Source organism: Sinohyriopsis cumingii, chromosome 5 (assembly GCF_028554795.1).
Source record: "Sinohyriopsis cumingii isolate HCF-2022 chromosome 5, ASM2855479v2, whole genome shotgun sequence".
Classification (NCBI taxonomy): domain Eukaryota; kingdom Metazoa; phylum Mollusca; class Bivalvia; order Unionida; family Unionidae; genus Sinohyriopsis; species Sinohyriopsis cumingii.
The window spans coordinates 137,984,890-138,005,613 of record NC_142965.1 but is presented as its reverse complement, the minus strand read 5'-3'; the positions used below and the strand labels follow the sequence as shown (position 1 = coordinate 138,005,613).

Below are 20,724 nucleotides of genomic sequence, written 5' to 3'. Positions count from 1 at the left end.
AATGATCATGGTCGGGATTAAATTGTAGCAAAGACAACAAACGCAGTTTCGTGAATGGGATTGTTACATATAATATGATTACAAATGTGAAAGAATCTGACACGAAACTAGTGAAAGGTACTAGCGGTCTCAAAGGCATATTGCGAAATTACTGATTTGACCAATATTAATGTCTTGATATTTCTACTGGACAAAGGCTTTTATATATATATATATATATATATATATATATATATATATATATATATATATATATATATATATATATATATATAATGTGTGTGTGTTACTTAAAGAGCTGTGCATACGTTAAGCATTTATTACTCATATGACACAAGTAACAAAAATATGATTTATGCAGAAAGCATTTGATGATAGCATGCATATTACTCCATTTAATGACTTTAAGGTGGCACGTCTAGTGGATGAGGCATAAATAGGAACCGTGTATAACATTTTGTTTCTTACTCTGGTATCGCCACACTGGGATTTCAAGTCTACATCTCTTTTGACACTTCATGTGTAGTGTATTTGTCCCAGTATGGGGTCTTTGGGTCTAAGGAATGAAGCCCTCAGTGGATGCTGTCACATGATTATATATAGTTCTCAACAGAATACAATTTACTATGATGTCTAGTTGATATACTTCTACAAAATACAGTACTTGTAGTGCTTTGATTTAGTACGTTCAGTACTTTAATTTAGCAAAACACTGAAGAGCGCCAACATTATCTCCATAGTCAACATATACTAGTAAATATAAGATACATGTTACAGTTGTGTGGCATTAACCAATATAACAGAAAGGAAGCGAAACTAATAATTTGAGTAAAATTCAACAAACAAATTTGATTCCCTAGAATACAAAGTTAAAATTCAAAAGACACTTACATTAGTGTAAATTAAATTCCAAATAATACTAAATGTTCGTCAACATGTCTAAAAAGTATAGAATGTTCCGAATGAATTACAGAATTTTTAAATTTCTTTATGTATCCAAATGATGTATCCGGAATGTCTTTGGATGAGTTCTCAATAACCGTAAAGTAGCATATAGTCGCAAACGTCAATGAGTAATTTGTAATTCCAATGATTAATTTAAATAAATAATTCCTCTCAAATATCTTAACACAACTATAGGTGATTCTACATGCTGGTCATGGAACAAGGATGCATACTTGTTTATAAAGTCTCTATATATACAAATTTCACCTGACCTGAAAGATAACAGAATATCCGTGGAAACTGATCATTTTAATGGAACATCCCACCTAAATTCCATCAGACTCGTGAACATGGTCAAGCCTTAGACTCCAATTTTAATCAACATCTTGTTTACAATCATGCCAAAGATCAGGTAGACAAAAACTCCAGCCCTCAATTACGGACAAAAAATAATGAAACAAAATATATATGCATAACATCTGAAAAAGATGTGATTTCAGATTTTATCGAAACAAATATTGGTTTCCATCAACTGTCCTTTTAAGTCTACTCTGGCCCAAATGAATGGGTGTGCAATTCATTTGTACATTTTGGAACACGAACATAGACTTTAGCTCCCGACATCAGTCATATCTGAGGAATATTTTTTCATTTGAGACATATTTGCGTTTCTGGATAAACTAATGTTTTTAATATCGTGAATGACTGATTTCGAACTCCAGGGATCGTTTGTAGTGAGATTCGCATGCTCACTGTTTTGTCTGGTATTATCTTCACCATTCTGTTGTTCCTCTTCCTCATCTTTCAAATTTTGCATTTTGTCTCCTTCGTATTCTTGATGTCGACATTTATGTTTTTCGTGTATAAATTTCACAGTAACTCTTTTAAATAGTGATGACTTATCTCCCCCACATCTGCCAGAGTCATCATTGCCAGTGCAGCGTCCACTGTTTTCTGTAGCGTTTGCTTTGGCAGCCTTAGCAACCACATGAGGATTACTGGTTCCTTGAGCCACTCCTTTCCTCAGAAGTGGGCCTCCCTCGCACAGATATAGGGCTGGCCATACCACAAAATCCACATACATTCCTGTACTTGTATAATATGAAAAACAAGTGTTGTCAAATGTACATGGTCCCTCTTCTCCAATATTACGGACATGACCAAACGATAAGAACATCGGTGGATCCTGAATATTCATCAACCAGCATATGCGGGTGGATTCCTTCGTAAAGGAAGCAATATGTTGTACCGTTTTCTCTGGCAGTTCTTCCCGGAGTTTGATTTGCACATACTGAAATGATGAATATCGATGAAACAACGAAAATTCTAAAATTGAACTTATGATAGCTGATAAAAACAGTTTGGCTAGCAACGGTAAATATGTCCTACTTCATGATGCAGCAGTGTATATTCTAATTTTCGACCAGCCAAATGCCGTGTATATGTATACTTTATTGAAGCCTTGGAAGTATTGATTTGAATCACAAATGAAAGATAACACGCTAAATAAAAAAAAATGTGCATCCCCTTTTAACGCAGTTGTATTATCCATTTATACTATCAAGTTTAAATTGTATAGTCTCACTAGTCCTAGTTTTAAGCGATCTCTACTTTACAAACATGCTTCCCGGAACTGTCAGGCAATTGAATATGGTTTTTCATTGCCGACAAAGATAACTCTAAAGAAGAAGAAAACGATGAGCATGCATAGTGTTTAACTATGCTGACGTTTCTATTAAATTTGAGGTATTGTTTTAAACAACCCGATTGAGAACATATCTATTCCGGTAGTACTGGATCGATCTATATGACAAAAGAAGGGAAAATCGGGAAATATTTGGACCAACGCAGTTACCTTAGATATCTTTTCCATGCTATACATAAACTTCTTCTGTCGATATTCCCTTACAATTTTTACCGCTTCCGTCACAACAGTTTCGTTTTTATTCTAAATGAAAGTAGAAGAAAATATAGAGTTACGGTCTCGTTCTAGAGCAAACTTTCCTAGGAACATACACGGGTTCAAATTATATACATAATTAGTTTTCAAATAACACGGGTAAAGATTTTATACACAAATTTTGAGGTGCAATGCATCTAAATTGGAGTGTCAGGTTTTGTCGCTTCTTCACTTCTTAAAGTGAAGCTCCAGATTTTCGTTAGGAGAAAATTGGCAAGTCGTTTTCGATTGCAATATGTACTAGAAATTAAAATATGTTTAGAGAATAAACAGCCAGAGTTCACAGCCTGATGCAAATCTTCGCATAAATAGTCTTCATCAATTGTGATGCATTTAAATTTAAGATGCAAATTTCGCAGACATATTTTCTTATAAAAGAAATAAACCGATTGAAGAATGTTCATCTTTCTAAGTCAGAAAATTACATCATACAATATTATTGTGCATGTACAACTTATATTATGCATGTCAAACCTGTTCATTTAATCCAGTATATTTCAAGATGGCGTCTTGTAGATATAGGTACTGTGACCTGGCGTGTTCTCTGCAGATTTCGAAAACCATCTAAAGAGGAAACAGAACTGTATGTAGGGCATTACACTTTCAAATATAACATTGGTTCCTCACAATGAACAGAGCACAAGCAATACACAAAGAAATCAGCGGTTAATTTAAAAAAATGATACCCGGAATGTGTCTTCGTTATTACTTCTCTCAAATTTGTTTTAATTTTTTCAGTAATGTAATATCTCTGTGTATATATTAAAGTAGATGAAATCAGTACTAATATTGGATATGAATCATGTTCGTGATTTCATTAAAATGATCCTTTAGAGTCAGTATATCGACACCAATCACATGTCTAGTATACCTACTTGTAATGAGTAATATAGATACAATTTTGAAGGACATATATTGTCCATAAAGTACGAATAGAACCATAAGTTGCACTTCTACTACAATGCTTTAGCATAAAATGTTTGCACTGATAATGAGGCCCTTGAGACAATTGCTATAAAGGTAACAAATTCAGATGTTGCCGAGCGACTGGACTTTGTATAAACCACCTAATTATGTGGCACAAGACTCATTAAATACCTAGTTATATGACACCAGACCCAGTTGATACCTAATCAATAGGCGCCAGACCCATTTGATACCCATTTATTTGACACCAGACCTAGCTGAAACCAAATATATGGCATCAGACCGGGTTGGTAACGATATGAGAATAGCTCAAACGTTCTTCGAGTGGGAATAATTAATAAAAGCAATATTATGGGTGCAAATATACGAATCCGCTATCGACGGAATAATAATAATACTTATTATTATTATTATTATTATTATTATTATTATTATTATTTATATCATTATTATTATTAGCCTCTCTCGCATACAGAAACATGTAGTGTTCTTTGTGCAACGATTATATTGACTTGTTTAATAAATGTCTAACTGCAACTACTGATGATTATATTGATGATGACTATGATTAACTACTACCAGTAACTACTACTACTAATGCTACGAATACAGTGTTGGTAGAGATAAATACCTATCTTTGGACGACATTATGTTTTAACTTTCTTTAAGGCAAGTGAAGATCCATGAAAAATTTCTTCGAAGCTCTGATTATAACGATATGCAATCTAAGTACCTCCGATGCTTAATTGTTTCTGAGGTCAAACGTAGTAGACAATATTTCACAACGTTTTCGCGCAATAAACATTTAATTTAATAACATACTTGTATATAAAAATATCTAGTTTAATGGATCACAGGTTCATAAAAATGCGCAAATTTATTCAATTAAACCAATAATAATTCCTTTGTAAAGAACCAAAACACGTGCCTTAAAATTAACGAAGGAAGCCATAATTTTGAATATATATATATATATATATATATATATATATATATATATATATATATATATATATATATATATATATAAAAATCATGTATACATTTATATCAAGACAATGACACATCCCAGGTAAAATTTGCATAACTACTCACGCTCCCCATTGTTAGTGCAGCAAAGGGATAATATTCATTGAACCTTTTCAGTTATTTCTAGGTCATTCTATTCTTAATCGATCAACCAGTATCGAACTTTGAGAAATGTGTAATCATTTCATAAATAAGTACAGCTAATTTTGACTTGATTGTGAAACGAAGATGAATAATGTTGGATTTGGTAATTTTAAATTGTTTTTTGTGTTGGCTCGTATGTTATATATTTAGAATCTTCATTAATGTTTGATATTGACAAATTGAACCTAAGTGCCGAAAGCGATATCGCTAAATATCACTAGTTAAATTTATATATGGGTGTATCCCTCTCCGTCAAATGTGCGCTCTAGCATTTCAATTTATCTGGAAAGAACGTTATGCTGTGTGAGCCTATTTTACCTGCACACGTTTTAATAGCAAGAGGATACTATCTGTCTCGTTCATCTGCATCTGTTCTCGAAGAATATGAACAGTGTCCATCCATATTTCGCCATAGAGATTGCTAAACTCATCCGCCAGATTAAATGAACAATTAAAGTTGCTGAGATTCGTAATATCTGAGTTGTTTTCATTCAGACACATGGTACCGATTTCACTTAGCCTGCGGAAAATATATATTATGTCCATTAAATTTATAAACATTAAACACAAAATAAACATTCAAACATGTTTATGGATTTAAATGAAGGAAAGATGGAATGTAAGAAGACTGTTAAATGAAACATATTTCGTCAAAAATGTTTTCCGGTCAATGTCGCTGTGATCAAAGTAACAGGAAATATAAAGAGTTATGATGATGACCAATATCTATGATGTTTTCAAATAAAAGCCTGTTGTGCTCGATCAGATGCTTTCTGTATGAATAATATTAAAATCACACGAGAGAAAAAATAGATAATACGTTATACATTTCCAATCGTATGATTAACATATGACATAATAGACAAATCGTTCTTGTTGAAGGCTGAATCGAGTCGCCATATCAATAATAATGTTGTTAGTAATACAGCTATGATTACTGTTACCTTTCCAAGACGAGATGACCTGTCAGTCGGCCATATATAACACACTGGTAACATGTACAAAATGAATGGTAAAAGAAGATCATCGCAAGTTTAAAACGTTCGGGACACAGAAACATAAATAGTAAACGAGGTGGCATCATTTAGCGGTGAATGTAATAGCAAATTATATTTAAATTACAGTGATGATCAGACTGTAAGGTCCACGTCTCATGAAGAGATGGGGGGGGGACTTAAATTTAAGAAGGATCGAAGATTGGTTTACAGTTTAACCGTAGATCGAGACAAGGTTTTATTGTACCATGACAATAGAGAGACACATAATGGCAACTAATAAGACATGGTGTGGGCAGAATTCACATTCACACCATTTCTTGATTTCTGAACACTTACCACCGACCCACCATAACACACAAAAGTAAAGTGACCTTATGTAAAGCAAACAGCATATAAGCTATATAGACACACATCAGTTCGAATTCATATACCTCGGTGCTTCCATATACATATCTCAGTGTAAAGAGGGCGGTTTAAGTAAAGAACTGATTAGAAGGCAACAGCCTTAAAGCGGTTTATAAGCAAAAGAGTCCACATATCATATTATTTAAGAATGTATTTTAAAGCATTTTAACTGGATTCCTGTAGAGAAAAGATCGAATTAAATCATGATAAAATATTGTGATAGAAAACCTATTTACAGCAGTCTCTTTTCGTTCCTGACTTGCTCCAATTGTGTTTCCAGATGATGTATGCGTGCAACCATCTGTTCTTTCTCATTACTAAAAATATGAGTGAAACATGCAATGGAAACAAATACAATTGTTCACGTGTACATGCAAAAATCAAGCAACATCAACAGATTTCATTCATCCTATTTCATGCATGAAGTCCCTGAACTACTGACATCATCTATTAATTTTCTCACATGGTCAATAGGTCTTTTATGTACTATTCTTCTCTTCTAATGTAATATGATAAATGTAATATATATTTAATATTTTATGCATTTTGGTATTCGAAAGAAAGTCATTTGTCATTTTCCTATGCCTCTGTCATTTGTTTTTCTTTCGAGGATCTTCAGTTTCAAAATAAATTTTGTTCAAATCGTATAAATACAGTCCTTTTTATGAGTGTTTGTATTTTGTTTAACGAGTCAGTCTCCTAGGCATCACATGTGAACCTTCTTTCGATCATGATCATTTATACTAGCAATAGCTCAAAGGTTAGAAATCAAATTATGTATGAAGCGTATAATAACTTAGGTTAGCCATACAAAAACGTATAACAAAACTGTCCCAACTAATTTAATGTGTTTTCTACATTATGTTCCATTACTTTACCGAGCATTTTAGTGTCTTATAGTGGCTGTAAAGGTATACATGCAAGATCTGAAAATTGAAATATATTCTTGACCTAACAGATATAATCATACTGTGCTTTCTTCTTCCTTTCTTGCTCTTTACATTTGTTTACATCTTTTCTGAGATCGTTTGTCTGGCGTAAAAGCTTTGCGATGATGCTAAATATTAATAATAATAATAATAATATTAATAATAATAATAAATGTGCAATCAAAATGTTATGAAATGTATTTTCGATTTTACATACCTTTTCACAATCCAATCCTCAATCAGTGCACACTATTCTCAAACACAATGATCTCGACACGAAAGCTCAATTTAAAACTCTCGCAAAATATTATATACAGTAAATAAATCATATTGAATATGTACATGCCACCTGCAGATTTACTATAAACTTTTAAATTTAAATAATTTTGCAGTCATAGGATTTCAAACTATCAGCATGTTGTGTTTAAGCCATGAGCGCAAAATATTTTCCATAATCTGGTATCATGTGTAACTGTTGATATATAATTAAAAGAAACGACAGCAGTGTGGTTGTAATAAAGATCAGGAATATAAAATACTGCGTTCAACATATGTAATCCTCCTTGTTATCATTTTGGGTCCAATGTAATCATGATCTACATATTTGAATGTAACAGCACAATTAGTAGTGCAAAGTGTCACCATTTGTCACGGCAAAGCATCAAAAGAAACGCCTTAAGAACAGCAACTAAAATACGTTTATTATGAATGAAGTTTTCTAGCCAACATGAAGATACAATATCTTGCTATCATAATTCCACAAATAGAAAACGAAACATTTCGAAAATTTGAATGGTAGCAGAAAAGAATTGAATGTATATATTAAAAGATGTTGGCTGAAACATAGCTAAACCGATTACAAATGTTTACCAGCTTATATTGAAACATGTATTGGAATGCCATTTGTCTCTAAGTATCTCCAATGTGTCAAATGTCATGTTTGTGTTGTGCATTAAATGGCTCTTACAACAGCGATTTATACATTAAGTTAGGAAAAAAACTTCATTAAATAACTTTTCAATTTTTAATTACAGATTTCATTCAATAATATCCAGTTGTTCAAGACTGTGGCTTGATTCTTCAAGCAGCTTTTTACTATCTAATTCGAAAAAAAGAACAATATTTAAAGTTACAAACTATGTCACTCGACACATTGTGCAAACTCAATTATCTTTTCATTAGTTTTTTATATTACACACGATGCTCTGTAAACGGGACTTGCCATCATGGTCAAACGGGAAAAGCTTCCTTGTTTTCTCCATTATATAGTCGGATATTTTCGCATAAAATTTAATTATGAAGAGATAAACAAACTGAACTTTCTTAACCTGTTTTGTGAGTGTACCTTTTCAAACTGTGCATAATAGCTCTACAATAGTAAATGAAAAAAATCTTTGTGAAGCTTGCTTGTCACGAAATTATTTGACAGCAACCACGCAGAAGCACCAAAGGCAGGCCGTTAGTTACGTCAGTTTAGAAAAAGTAAATATTTGTTTTCGCATCGCAATTGTCTTGTCACATGAAATAAATTTAAGTCCTTATATTCTTAATGAATATTGGCGATTGACGATTTTGTTACTTTTAGTCTATCTTGATGACATCATGGAAAAGAATAAGTAACGTCACCAATACATTTGCAGACACGTTCTGAAAAAAAAAGATCTTTTCGCATATATCTTTAGGACAGTCATTTAATTTATTTCTACCCTCAGGTTTATGTTGACACTAAAACAAACCTTCTAATAGTGATTAGCGCATTTATTTCAGACATACAGTACACATCTCTGTCCTCCTCGAATCACATAAGACGTCTATGTAAAATTTCAAGAAAAGTCAAACTGTGTTTGATATATGTTTATTTTTTTCTTATAGTTCAGATATTTTGGCTACAGTTTTTGTTTCCGGCTCTCACATCGCTCGAATTGACAAGACTAATAACAAGCCATTTTGGTATACAAAGTTCGTCTTTAAAGATGACCTTGAACTTACATGCCTCTTCACCAGATCAATTTTATTGGAAATGTGAAAGGCATTGTAGGGACGCAGCAGTTGCCTAATGCAAGAAGTGATTTCCTGTTTTTGTCTGGCTTGTTGGGATAAATTAGTCATGAAAACTTCGGATATAAATTGCTTTTTGTAATGTTTGCATTTTTGTAAAGAATGTTCTGTAATTATTTCTTAATTTGTTAATCAACCTGGTAGCTTAAGTGAAAACATACCAGTTTGTAGAATGTATAACAAAGCGATCTGAATCTCTTATCTCTGTTGATATCTTGCTATTAATGCAACAGAGAAATACAGCTGATTTGCTACATTTACATTATATATCTCAGTCTGGTTGTCTTAGTGATGGTGTTCACACTATAAGAATTAGTTTTCAAGGGGGAAAAAGCACTTGTTATTGTCTGGTTTGCTTCACAGAGTTGTCCTAAAATCAAAAACAGCAAGAGGCGTATAACAAAATAACTTAAATCATAAAGCAGCTTAAGGTCTCTCCGACTTTAATAACACATCCTTCAAACATAATTCTTCATAATAACCAGCATACAGTTTATGAGCACCAGTTGGGGCAAAAAGGCAGAGAACTTGAATAGAGAGTCTGTAACAAAAAACTATTGAACCTGATAGGAAACATTGTTCCAAATACACATGCTGTAACATCACTGGCCACAAAACTGTAAAAAAACACTCTCAACAACTACCTCAAATCTGGCAACAGCTGCAAAGGTCTTGTGGGGAGACAAATAATAAACCAATCGACTAGGATTTCATTGTTTAGGTGCAAACCCCAACAAAGACTATATAAGCCATGCTGTTTCAAATTTAAACGTGCCTGTGTGAAACTTTATTTAGTGTTTAGTTCGTTCAAATTTGTAAAACAGAGAACCTAGCACAAGGTTGATGAAAAAACAAGTTATTTTTTATTTATGAACATAAATTCCAAAAATGCATGGATGTATTCGCTATCACATAATTAAATATAGCCTTAAACTTTCGTTAACAGTCTTGTTTAGCAACATTAGTCTTTTGATTTTGAAGAACAAATTGGCTTTTCCTAAACCTTTAAATGAACATGGTGTAAACGTTCAATCATTTAAGCATTTATTTTAATATATACAAAGGTTGTCACTTTACCGTTCTTCTTGTTTGCTAACGTCAGTATCACCAGCTCTCTGTACATCAACATCTCTGTGAATTTAAATGTCACACTTTATATGGATTTTATATAACATGAATCGAATTTCTTTACAAGGAGAGTGATCTTTAAATCGTTCTTTTTTTCTCACTAAATGTAATAAAGAAAATTAACGCTTAGAGATATTTAATCGGAGACTATTTAGATCAATCCAGGTATGAAAGTTTTTTTTTAAATTCTTGCTTTACTTGTTTTCTTTTCTTTTTCATTTTCCGATTAGATTTGTATTAGTGTGTTTCTTCTCGTTTAATTTCGTTTTTTGCGGGGAGGGACATTGTTTGTGCTTCACAATTTTAAGGCATGCAAAAGGAGATTCAAAATTACATAAGAGTTGCATGTTTATAAGTTATAAATATTTAAAATTATTGCATAGTAATTATGTGATTGTTAAATAGCAAGAATTGAAACTCACTCGCCATAATCGACCTAAGATGAACTTAATATACTGCGAGTTGTCTGTAGGGTATAAAAGCTAGACGGAATAAGTCTATAACCCAGTGTGAGTGCCATATCATTTTTTCTATATATATTTACATATCCTTCTGAAATACAGATGTTTCTGACTCGCATGGACATTGAAGCGTCTCGCCGTTCATGTGTCCCTCTATCGCCTTTTCGATGTCAATATTTAACTAAAATGAAAATCAAAAATGATTCCATGAAGACTTGGCGGGAAAGGAAACTTCGACACATGTGTGAAGATAAAACATATCTAACATGTTGTTCGAATTATTCCATACAAAAACTACAACTAAACACCCTAAAATGAAATTAAATTTCTAATATCATCCATCATCTATTCTTTCTCACTTTGGATCTATTTATTCTGCATACTTGTCCGAAGTAAATATCAAAAAATGTAATGCCTTCCTGAAAAATACTTATGCATTGCATTCCTTCTCATATGTATTACCAGATGCATGTCTGACTTTATTAACTATATTTTTGCAAGTGTTCTAAAATTATAGAATATCAGCAAATGTTGCGGTTTCATTTAGTCCTTTTCACCATGTTTACGATTGTCGTTAAAGTGTCTTGCGTAGGCTATTTAATGAAAGATCAATCGTTAATACCAGAATATATATAGCAGTTTAATTGCCAAATTAATGCCATTGAATTACATAAGTGACTTTTATAGTGTACTTATCTTTAGATGTGTCATGAATATTATATTCATGCGGCTTAAGATGATTCTCAGCAAAGTTACTTTTTGAGGGTGGCTATCGATTTGCATTTTAAAGTCTTGACTCTTTGCATCGTGCGTTTATTTAATCTACCTTTTTAAGTTGCCTCTGCCAGTTAGCGCTTATTTTGTCTTGTTTGTATTTATTTCTTGGCGACTCATTCATGGCAGGTAATGTATTGTCAATCTTGCATTTTCTCTTTTCTGGCACCTTCTCTGTCTCCTTACTATCAATGTTTCCCATGTTTTCCTGAGCGAGTAGTTATTAGTGCACTTTCTGGTCATCCATTGATATCATCACAGGCAGCACTGAAATTATATGCAATCATAATAAAACTGATTCGGGATTATTTGGCATAAATATATAACCAGAAATTGATTTGCTCTTATTTTGATATCAATCTAAAATCTACGTGTCATTTAAACAAATATGTGGCATTTTAGTAATGGACTTGCATCGACTACTTTATCTTCGTCTCAACGTGACCTAAACGATCAGGATCACGGTATATGCCTACGCTTGGCTTGTGGTGAAGCAGGCTGAACAACTGTATAACGCACCAACAAGAAACAACGAAACATTATCTTGCTTGAATATTAGGCTCACATTAAAACAAAACACGAAAATAAAACCATAAATGTTTCGCTAACATAGACAAAATGCATTGCATAAGACCAGACTCTAGAATTACCCCTGACAACGCATTGCCTTAAATGATGTGCGTTGCTTTGGGCTTTCTGAGCGTGCCTTTGAAAAAACATATTCTCATGTATTGAAGCTCCAAGTATAATTTCACGTAGGCTAACGCAAATTATCCACTTTATATGTCATGTGTCATTAATGTTGTTTATTCTTCACATAAAATATCAAATATTACCCATTTAATACATAATCCGGAAAGCATGCAATCTTGTGAGACCAAAGTATGAACGCATTGCCTCTTGCCTTTGGGTGTTTCGGGTGTGTTTGTGTCATTATCGCTATTTAAAATGAAAACATCCACTCGCAAAATCATCTAAGATGTATTAGGACTGACTATTAGAAAGGATCCCATAATAAAACAGATGCAAGGATTTGTCAGATACTGTATGGAGCGATTAGCGGTGAAGAGTTGGTTCTTACTTCTCATATTTAGTTATTCTGGCCAAATACATTGTGTGCTCATTAATCACTGCAATCTGAAACTAAGCTCATTGTCAGCTGATAGTTGAGTACTTGACGTTTCTCACCCGTTTAAACATCTGTAAATTGTTATGTATATTTCATTTATTATTATAAAAGATTAATTCGTTTCTCTGGAAATATGTTTGTGCTCATACATAATTCTTGAACAAAGACATTTCTTAAAATTTTTATTTGGATTTCCAAAACCCGGAGGATTATTTATTTTATTTTACAAGGAACCGTAGACAACCACACTATACAGGATACATCATACGTCATCGCCTTCCATTTTTGATTCTTCGTCGGGACTCGAACTTGAAATCATTAGAACATTTCAATAGTATGACTTCTAAAATTTTATTCGTGGATTATTATTGGATTATTTTTGGATTTGATTCTTAAAACCGTAAGTTCTTTTTTCCATTTTAACAGTAATTTACCAGGGAAGTAAATCATTCGTTATATTTTTCAAAGCTTGTTATTTTCACTCTTTCTTGTTTTGCTGCTTATTCGAGCCTAAACTCCTAACATAAGAAAACGTTGAAGCTTTGCAGTAGTAATTAACACAGTAGATAGTATAAAACATGTGTCACGTGCAAGTTGTACTGTTACATTGATGACTGTATTGAACACGAATTTATTCTTGTTCTTTTTGTTTCCTTTTTTACAAACTGAAATGAAAGTATCACTAGATCCAGAAGTACTCACATTCCTTCATTGAAATTATTATATGTATTGAGTAACAATTGGATCAATAAATAGCTCATGTTCAAGTAGCTAGTTAATTGTATGCTGACGACAGAACACCTGGAATAATGAGCTTTGGGGTTTATCAATATCAATGCTTTATATTTATATTTAATATTTTTAGACCTTTATATCGTTTTTTAAAATGAAACATGTTGTAGAAAGCTGTAATCTTGAATAGTAACGTGTGTTGACGATGTTTCCTGTTTCAGTCTTTTGTTCTCTTCAGGTAAAGATTATGGTGTATATTAGACAATAAGTTCATTTAGCAACATAGCTTTAATTTCCATTTAACTGTAATGGTCTACAAATATTCACCACGTCATTTCAGGTAGTAAATTGTGAATTTACTAAATTAAAATGGAATAGCACATTTTACAACTTCTACAACATCAATGTTTCATAGTAGACCTTCCGTCATTTTAAACAACCCCTCAAAAAGGCATAATGTAGTAAATTTTAGACTTGCAGTACACGTAGTTAATAAAAACAATTAATTTGCTCTAACTGTTTATGGTGTCAAAAGCTACGCTACATAACGATACCAGCAGTGCTTTTCCCTTGTTCTGTTTAAAGCTGATTAAATCAATTCTTTAATGGGCAACTGGAATGCAATTTTAAGTATCTCAACGGCCATTTTAGAATTGTGTCTAGAAATTATACGTGCATGTTTCATTCGATATGTGTATATGACTTCTGACATGCTGACACGTATAAGTGTATATTACAGTATGCTGTTCATGTATGGATATATTCACCACTGTAGTTACGTATACTAATTCATCTGTTTTAGTACATTTGCGAGGATACAAAGTGTGTGCCAGTGACTTTAAAAAACGGTTTTATAGCACAAACTGTAATAAAATGGTGAGGACGACATGAAATATGATTAATGCATGGCCAATCATGTCGTCAGCATTAAATAAAGATTATTATTAGTATTAGTATTATTAGTAGTGGTATTTTCGGGTTAATTAATTTGTTTCTTTTGTCGTTTTTTGGTGGTGGATAATGAGGGAGCTTGCATAATGAAAAGGGATTGTTCCGTTAAATATTATATTTTCACTTCTCAGTAAGCTATTTGTTATTGAACTAGACAAAAATAATATGTATCTGTGTGACGTTTCAATCTACTTTGTAACACATTTATCTTTCGTCACAACGTTATTATATCTAGTCTTGTAAAGAACCACAGGCATAACAATGTAGATACAGGGAAGGATGTTGTTATATTGAACTCATGGGTGCGTCAAAATATGTGATGAATCGCACTATGAGTGCCATCTTTAAGTCTGTTTTCACCTGATTTAGTGTGGTTTAATCTGGTTTTGTCTGAACTGACTGCGCCACAACTCTCTCTTTCTCTCTCTCTCTCTCTCTCTCTCTCTCTCTCTCTCTCTCTCTCTCTATATATATATATATATATATATATATATATATATATATATATATATATATATATATATATCATAAGTATGGGCTAACACTTCTAAGTGAATTCCGATTTTGTTTCATATGCACATACTCATGTTATGGAATAAGTATTATTACCACTAGTTTAGGTGTCCAGATTGTAACTATGTAACACTGTCACCTCATAGTTTGTGTTGTGTTGAAGGTGATTCTAAAGTAGTTAAGATCAACATACCAGGATAGGATTTGTCTGTGGCTATCTGTAAACAGATTTATACACAGTAATCATGCAGAAACATTAAATATATTTGCTGAGCTCAAAAGTACTGTGTACATAGCGATTACACGCTTTTTGTTCCATACAAACAGCCGAAGGATAAAGCACGTTTATATGCCAATTTATAGAGAGAGAGAGTGAGATTAACTTAAATAAAAAATAACAGTTTTTATTTCTTTTTGCTTTGTTTTATATTAAAACGATTATAAGGAATATATAATTTATATTCAAAGGGGAAATGCAGTTCATTATTAGATAAATGTTTAGAAAAAAACGTCCCTTTCAAGGGTCAGTGAAATTGTGAGGGTAAAGTTTGAGAGAAATACAGAATACAGAGGAACATATATATTCGGAGATATGTATAGACTGCTGTAGAGAGAATATATATATATTATATATATATATATATATATATATATATATATATATATATATATATAAAGGAATAAAGATGCGAATCATTCTATTTTGAAATCCTTGAGTTCTCATATTCAATGGTGAAACAAAACGGTGTCATGCATGAGACAGAGAGAGAGAGAGTGTGTAAGGTATTCTACTTCATTTTATATATGATTGCAAATCAATCAACTTGATAATCAAATATTTAGCATGGAATTGTTCCGACAATTTTAGGGTCGCCGATGTCTGTGGAAAAATACTCTCTACTAATAATTCGTATTTTACTTCCTTGTCGAATTCGAAGAAATCCCATTTCACTGTATCCATATTAAGGTTTCGCAATGAATAATAAAACAGCCAAATTTATTGAAAACATAAATGCTTAGCTCAATAAAACAAAACTAAATATATTTAAGGATTATTTTCAGAACTAGTGACCTTATTTTCGCTGTACCCTCCAAGAGAACATAAAGTAGTCTAATAACACTGCTTGTATTGTAATCAAATGTCTTTATTAAGATATAATTTGCATTATGGTACAAATGAATATGGGCAAGCGTGCAATAATGTTATGCATGTAATCTTATTAATTTTGTGATCATTGATCCAGTATAATATATTTTTGATTGATAGTAATTGTACATTTTAACTTATGATAATAATAATAATAAAAAAAATAATAATGATGATAATAATGAGAGTAGAGAGGAAATTAATAACGTTACGGAAAACAGGACAGAATTTCACACAATACATATGTTATGGCAGGTCATGAATTTGATTTTTAAATATACCTCTCCGATTCCAGTGTCAACATATTCTTTTAAGCTACACGTTCTTTTCGAATTCCAAGGAATTAAATTTTTTGATTAAATTTATGAGCGTATTCGAGATTTAGCGAACGTTTGGATGTTTCTTTCGGTGGAAAGCTAAGCTATTACGAACTTGTGTCCACTGTATCTACCCTAAGGAACTAAAATAATGTTCTGCCGTAGCTGGTAAGGTCATACAATTGTAACATCTAAACACTCAAGAAACACGAACAATCTAGTAAATAGAGCAAGCTTTTACACAGATCTTGCAACTTATACTTACATTTGTAAAGAGTGCAGAACTGTTAGAAACCATCTTTTCCGTAGATACTAATCACACTTGTGCTGACCTGTGCTGTTTTCTGACCAAAGGTACACGGATTTCTATCACGCGACAAACAGTTCATAGTTTATAGAACATAAATGATTGGTTAATCATGGGTAGCTTAGATCAATATATATACAGATATAGCTTTCCACTGTTTATATCTCGAGGCTATAGAGCTGAGAAATATTCAGCAGACAGTACTAGTACAACTTATATCAGAAGATGTGGTTCTAAAGGTCAAGTGAGACAGAAATCTGCGTACAATAAAGCCCTATATCCATTTTTGCTAAGAAAGAGTAGTTCTAATGATGAAACATAACAATTTTCCTAAAAGGCACAAATACAAATACAAACAATAAACTGTGAATCAAACAAACAGACTTAAGCCACTGGCGTATGGAAATTAGCGTGGAATAGAGGCTAAGCGAACCAACAAGAGGTAATTAAGATATATTAATGTATTGACAGTTCATCTATATCATTATTCTGCTTAAATTAACATTTCTAAATATTATGAACTTCTCTCTCTATATATATCTCTTTCTCTCTGTCTCTCTCTGTCTCTCTCTCTCTCTCTCTCTCTCTCTGGCGTCAATAGGGTTGGTGTCACCCAGTGCGGTAACTCGTGGTGTCCCCCATGGACCTCCTTCCTGCACAAACATTCAAAACTTGTATAGACAGTCATTTTGGTGTCACCCGCTGCGGTCCGCACCTTCCTAGTTACACAACTGCACTATCCCTCTCTCTCTCTCTCTCTCTCTCTCTCTCTCTCTCTCTCTCTCTCTCTTTCAACAGCTCCGGTGGCCTAGTGGTTAGATCGTCCACCCCGGATGCGGGAGGTCGTGGGTTCGATCCCCGGCCGAGTCATAACAAAGACTTACAAAAATGGTACTAGCAGGTGCCTCGCTTGGCGCTCAGCATCTAGAGGTTAGTGTTAGAACTGGTCTGCCTGGTGTCAGGATAATGTGACTGGGTGGGACATCATGCTACATGTCTGCGACATGATGCCCCAGTGCTAGACATCACTATAAACTGCCACATTGCAGACATCGTAGCGATACTGGAGACTGGAGACTGGACAATTGTTAAAGCTACGTTAAAAAATCCAAATCACATCACAATACTCTCTCTCTCTCTCTCTCTCTCTCTCTCTCTCTCTCTCTCTCTCTCTCTCTCTCGTTGAATTGTGTCTTAACCTTAGACGACACAAACCACTTGATGGAAAGTCTAATTTTCGTATATGCCTCCAGTGATTTACCGTGATTTATGTGATCAGATCGATGATGCTATACTGATTATACTACTTCGTGGTTTAAATGACATATCATAACGTTTAGAACTTGAGGCATGGATAAATGTGATCATACTATCAACCAAGTATTTCACTATGATAAAGGATATTATATATTCGATTCAAAAGAGAACTCACACATAATATAAGGAGATAAATACTTGTACTGGATTGCAAAGCGATTAGGAAACTAACTCTTTTGTGAGGATACATTTTCAAATGTTCTATCATATATATATAAACCAGATTACTGTATATAACTTGGCACAAGTTCAGTTTTAATGTTTTCGTCATTGTTACATCAAAATGAAACTGAAGTATTAAAAACTGCACGTGTTTGTCTTTCTATTCCGGATTCATGATAATAACAGAGACCCAAACAAAATTTTATGAATATTAACATGATAAAACTTCCAAGATACATGTTAGACATATCAAAGAAAGAAAAATAAACGGAATGTAAAACATATTACCGTTACACATTCTAACTGCTATTGCAATTGAAGGCATTTTTGGAGAAAATCAAAATATGATTTAAAAGAAAGACGTAACGGTATAAAAGCGATTCTATTAGGTTTCATTTTAAAAATGTTGCAATATTTACGTCATCAAGAAAATATGCCATAAATCTGCCTAATGCGTCCTTGTTTGCATAATTTACCCACAAACGTATTTCGTTGCTATGACGCTAGTTAAAAATAGTATAGATGTATGAATTTTCAGTACACAATCAATACCTGGTTTGGTTGGGCAGAGGATGTATCAGATAGTTTGCCTTACAGGCTTTGTGAAGGTCAGTAGGTCAAACGTAAACTGGGCAGCTTCCTGAAAAACCATGCTCATGATATCAACTAGACGACAAACATAACTTTTTTCGTGCAAAACAGCTGAAGTGAATAGCTTTAAAAAAAATCTAATTCGAAATGAATTGTATATATTATGCTATGTTATTAGCACATTCTTCCGCTTCTTCATTTTTAATATTACCTTTGTTTTGATGCTCCCAAACCCTGAAGAAAATGAAAAGTTAGGCATTCGAAAACAAAAGCCATCGCTGGGATTATATGACGATAAAATACATATTATACTACGTTTTGTAAAACAGAAGTAATTCAGAAGTAATTCACCTTTGCAGAATATTTTAATGGATTAATTTTCCGACTGCTTGAAGAAAATTATTTCTTAACAAGAAACATAATTAAATTTTCAAACTAATCTAAAACTTTGAACTCACACCTGAAAAATAACACATTTGAAATGAGCACGCATTAGTCACATCTCTCAAAAAGGTGACGTAAAGCATACTGTACAATTCATTTTTTTTATACGTTGAGGTAATTGTATCAGGTGGTATCAGTTTACAACATAACTTTAAAAATATTATTATATGCATGGTTTATCATGATGAAAATGACTGAAAGCTTTAAAAAAAAAACTCGTATGAAGAGGAGAAATACGAACTGTTCGTATTTAATGGGCAAATATAATTAATTTATAAAATAATTTATGTTAGGTAATTTTTAACTCCACCTGGTAGAATAAGAAAATATTCGTAGATGATTATGCTCAATGCACTTCCATCTTTTTTTGAGTAACACTCGGATACTTTTAGAATTAGTATGACATTGCCATCGATACTAAGTGCAGCAGGGATTTTATGTAGCTAAATTTGAATTAGGTGCAAAAATAAAATAAAACTTAATCATATGCGAAATAAACACGGTAAAATAAAACTAAAATATAAAACAAACATGTGATTTATTTTTTTGGAAATTTAGTTTTGAGCATATCGTAAAAACATTGCCCGGTCAATTCTACTTCTTATAACTGTCTTGGTATCTGAATATGGCTTTCATCATCGTCCAATGCTCCGACCAAAAATTTGTAACATTAGTATGATCATATTTGAACTCGTGTTCGTGTTCTAAAACCGTGAAATAGGTTACTAACATTTCATTGTGGTTATATGATATATATATATATATATATATATATATATATATATATATATATATATATATATATATATATATATATATATATATATATATATATATATATATATATATATATATATATATATATATTAATTATATTTGCCCATTAAATACGAAATATGCGGAAATCTCAAACATTTTGTTAAAGATAAAATATAGAAGGACTGGTATCGGTGAACAATTACTACAATTAACGTACGCTTGAAACTGACACATCCTATTGTATTCGTACCGTAGGTCACTTTAGTGAAAGCTTGCTTACCGGACTGATAGTAGATAAAGCTATATTTCACACAGGATGGGACAATAGATAAAGCTATATTTCACACAGGATGGGACAAAAGGGACTGCTAACTATTATTTGACCAAAGTTATTTGGCACTATAGAAGCATCATTTCAGCACATTCCTGGAAATAAGTATTAGGAATAAAGGAAAGTTGTTGTTATTATTGTTCTAGAAATTAACGCCGTTTGTTCATCCCAAAATTCAGGTATACATGGCGGCCAGTATAAATGGTGGAGGAAGAACCCAGGAAAAACCCGGAAAGAAACACCGACCCACACGAAGCAACTGGCAA

General features: G+C 32.7%; 2 protein-coding genes across 2 annotated transcripts in view; both read right to left on the bottom strand.

Annotated features, from left to right (window-relative positions):
• Window positions 1-361: 361 nt before the first annotated feature.
• LOC149800339 (uncharacterized) overlaps window positions 362-20,724 on the bottom strand; it is a 52,684-nt gene continuing 32,321 nt past the window's right edge. The window contains exons 12-15 of the mRNA XM_089958391.1: window positions 5,324-5,575; window positions 3,380-3,469; window positions 2,801-2,893; window positions 362-2,236 (exon numbers count right to left, since the gene is read on the bottom strand). Coding sequence (XP_089814517.1) covers window positions 1,556-2,236; window positions 2,801-2,893; window positions 3,380-3,469; window positions 5,324-5,575 — 1,116 coding nt within the window. The 3' untranslated portion in view covers window positions 362-1,555. The remainder of the gene's footprint in view (window positions 2,237-2,800; window positions 2,894-3,379; window positions 3,470-5,323; window positions 5,576-20,724) is intronic.
• Window positions 10,415-16,890, bottom strand: LOC149800340 (uncharacterized). Its single transcript, XM_089959942.1, has 4 exons — window positions 16,813-16,890; window positions 11,811-12,025; window positions 11,068-11,165; window positions 10,415-10,526 (listed from the first exon to the last, which is right to left on the bottom strand). The coding sequence occupies exons 2-4, from the start codon at window positions 11,958-11,960 to the stop codon at window positions 10,469-10,471; spliced, it is 306 nt and encodes a 101-aa protein (XP_089816068.1). The 5' UTR covers window positions 11,961-12,025; window positions 16,813-16,890; the 3' UTR covers window positions 10,415-10,468.

Coding starts and splice junctions, on each gene's coding strand:
- LOC149800340 (XM_089959942.1), bottom strand. CDS start 11,960: ATGGGAAACATTGATAGTAAGGAGACAGAGAAGGTGCCAGAAAAGAGA. Junction 11,166..11,810: donor GGCAGAGGCAACTTAAAAAG/GTAGATTAAATA, acceptor TTTTCATTTTAG/TTAAATATTGACATCGAAAA. Junction 10,527..11,067: donor TCTGTATTTCAGAAGGATAT/GTAAATATATAT, acceptor TTAAATTCACAG/AGATGTTGATGTACAGAGAG.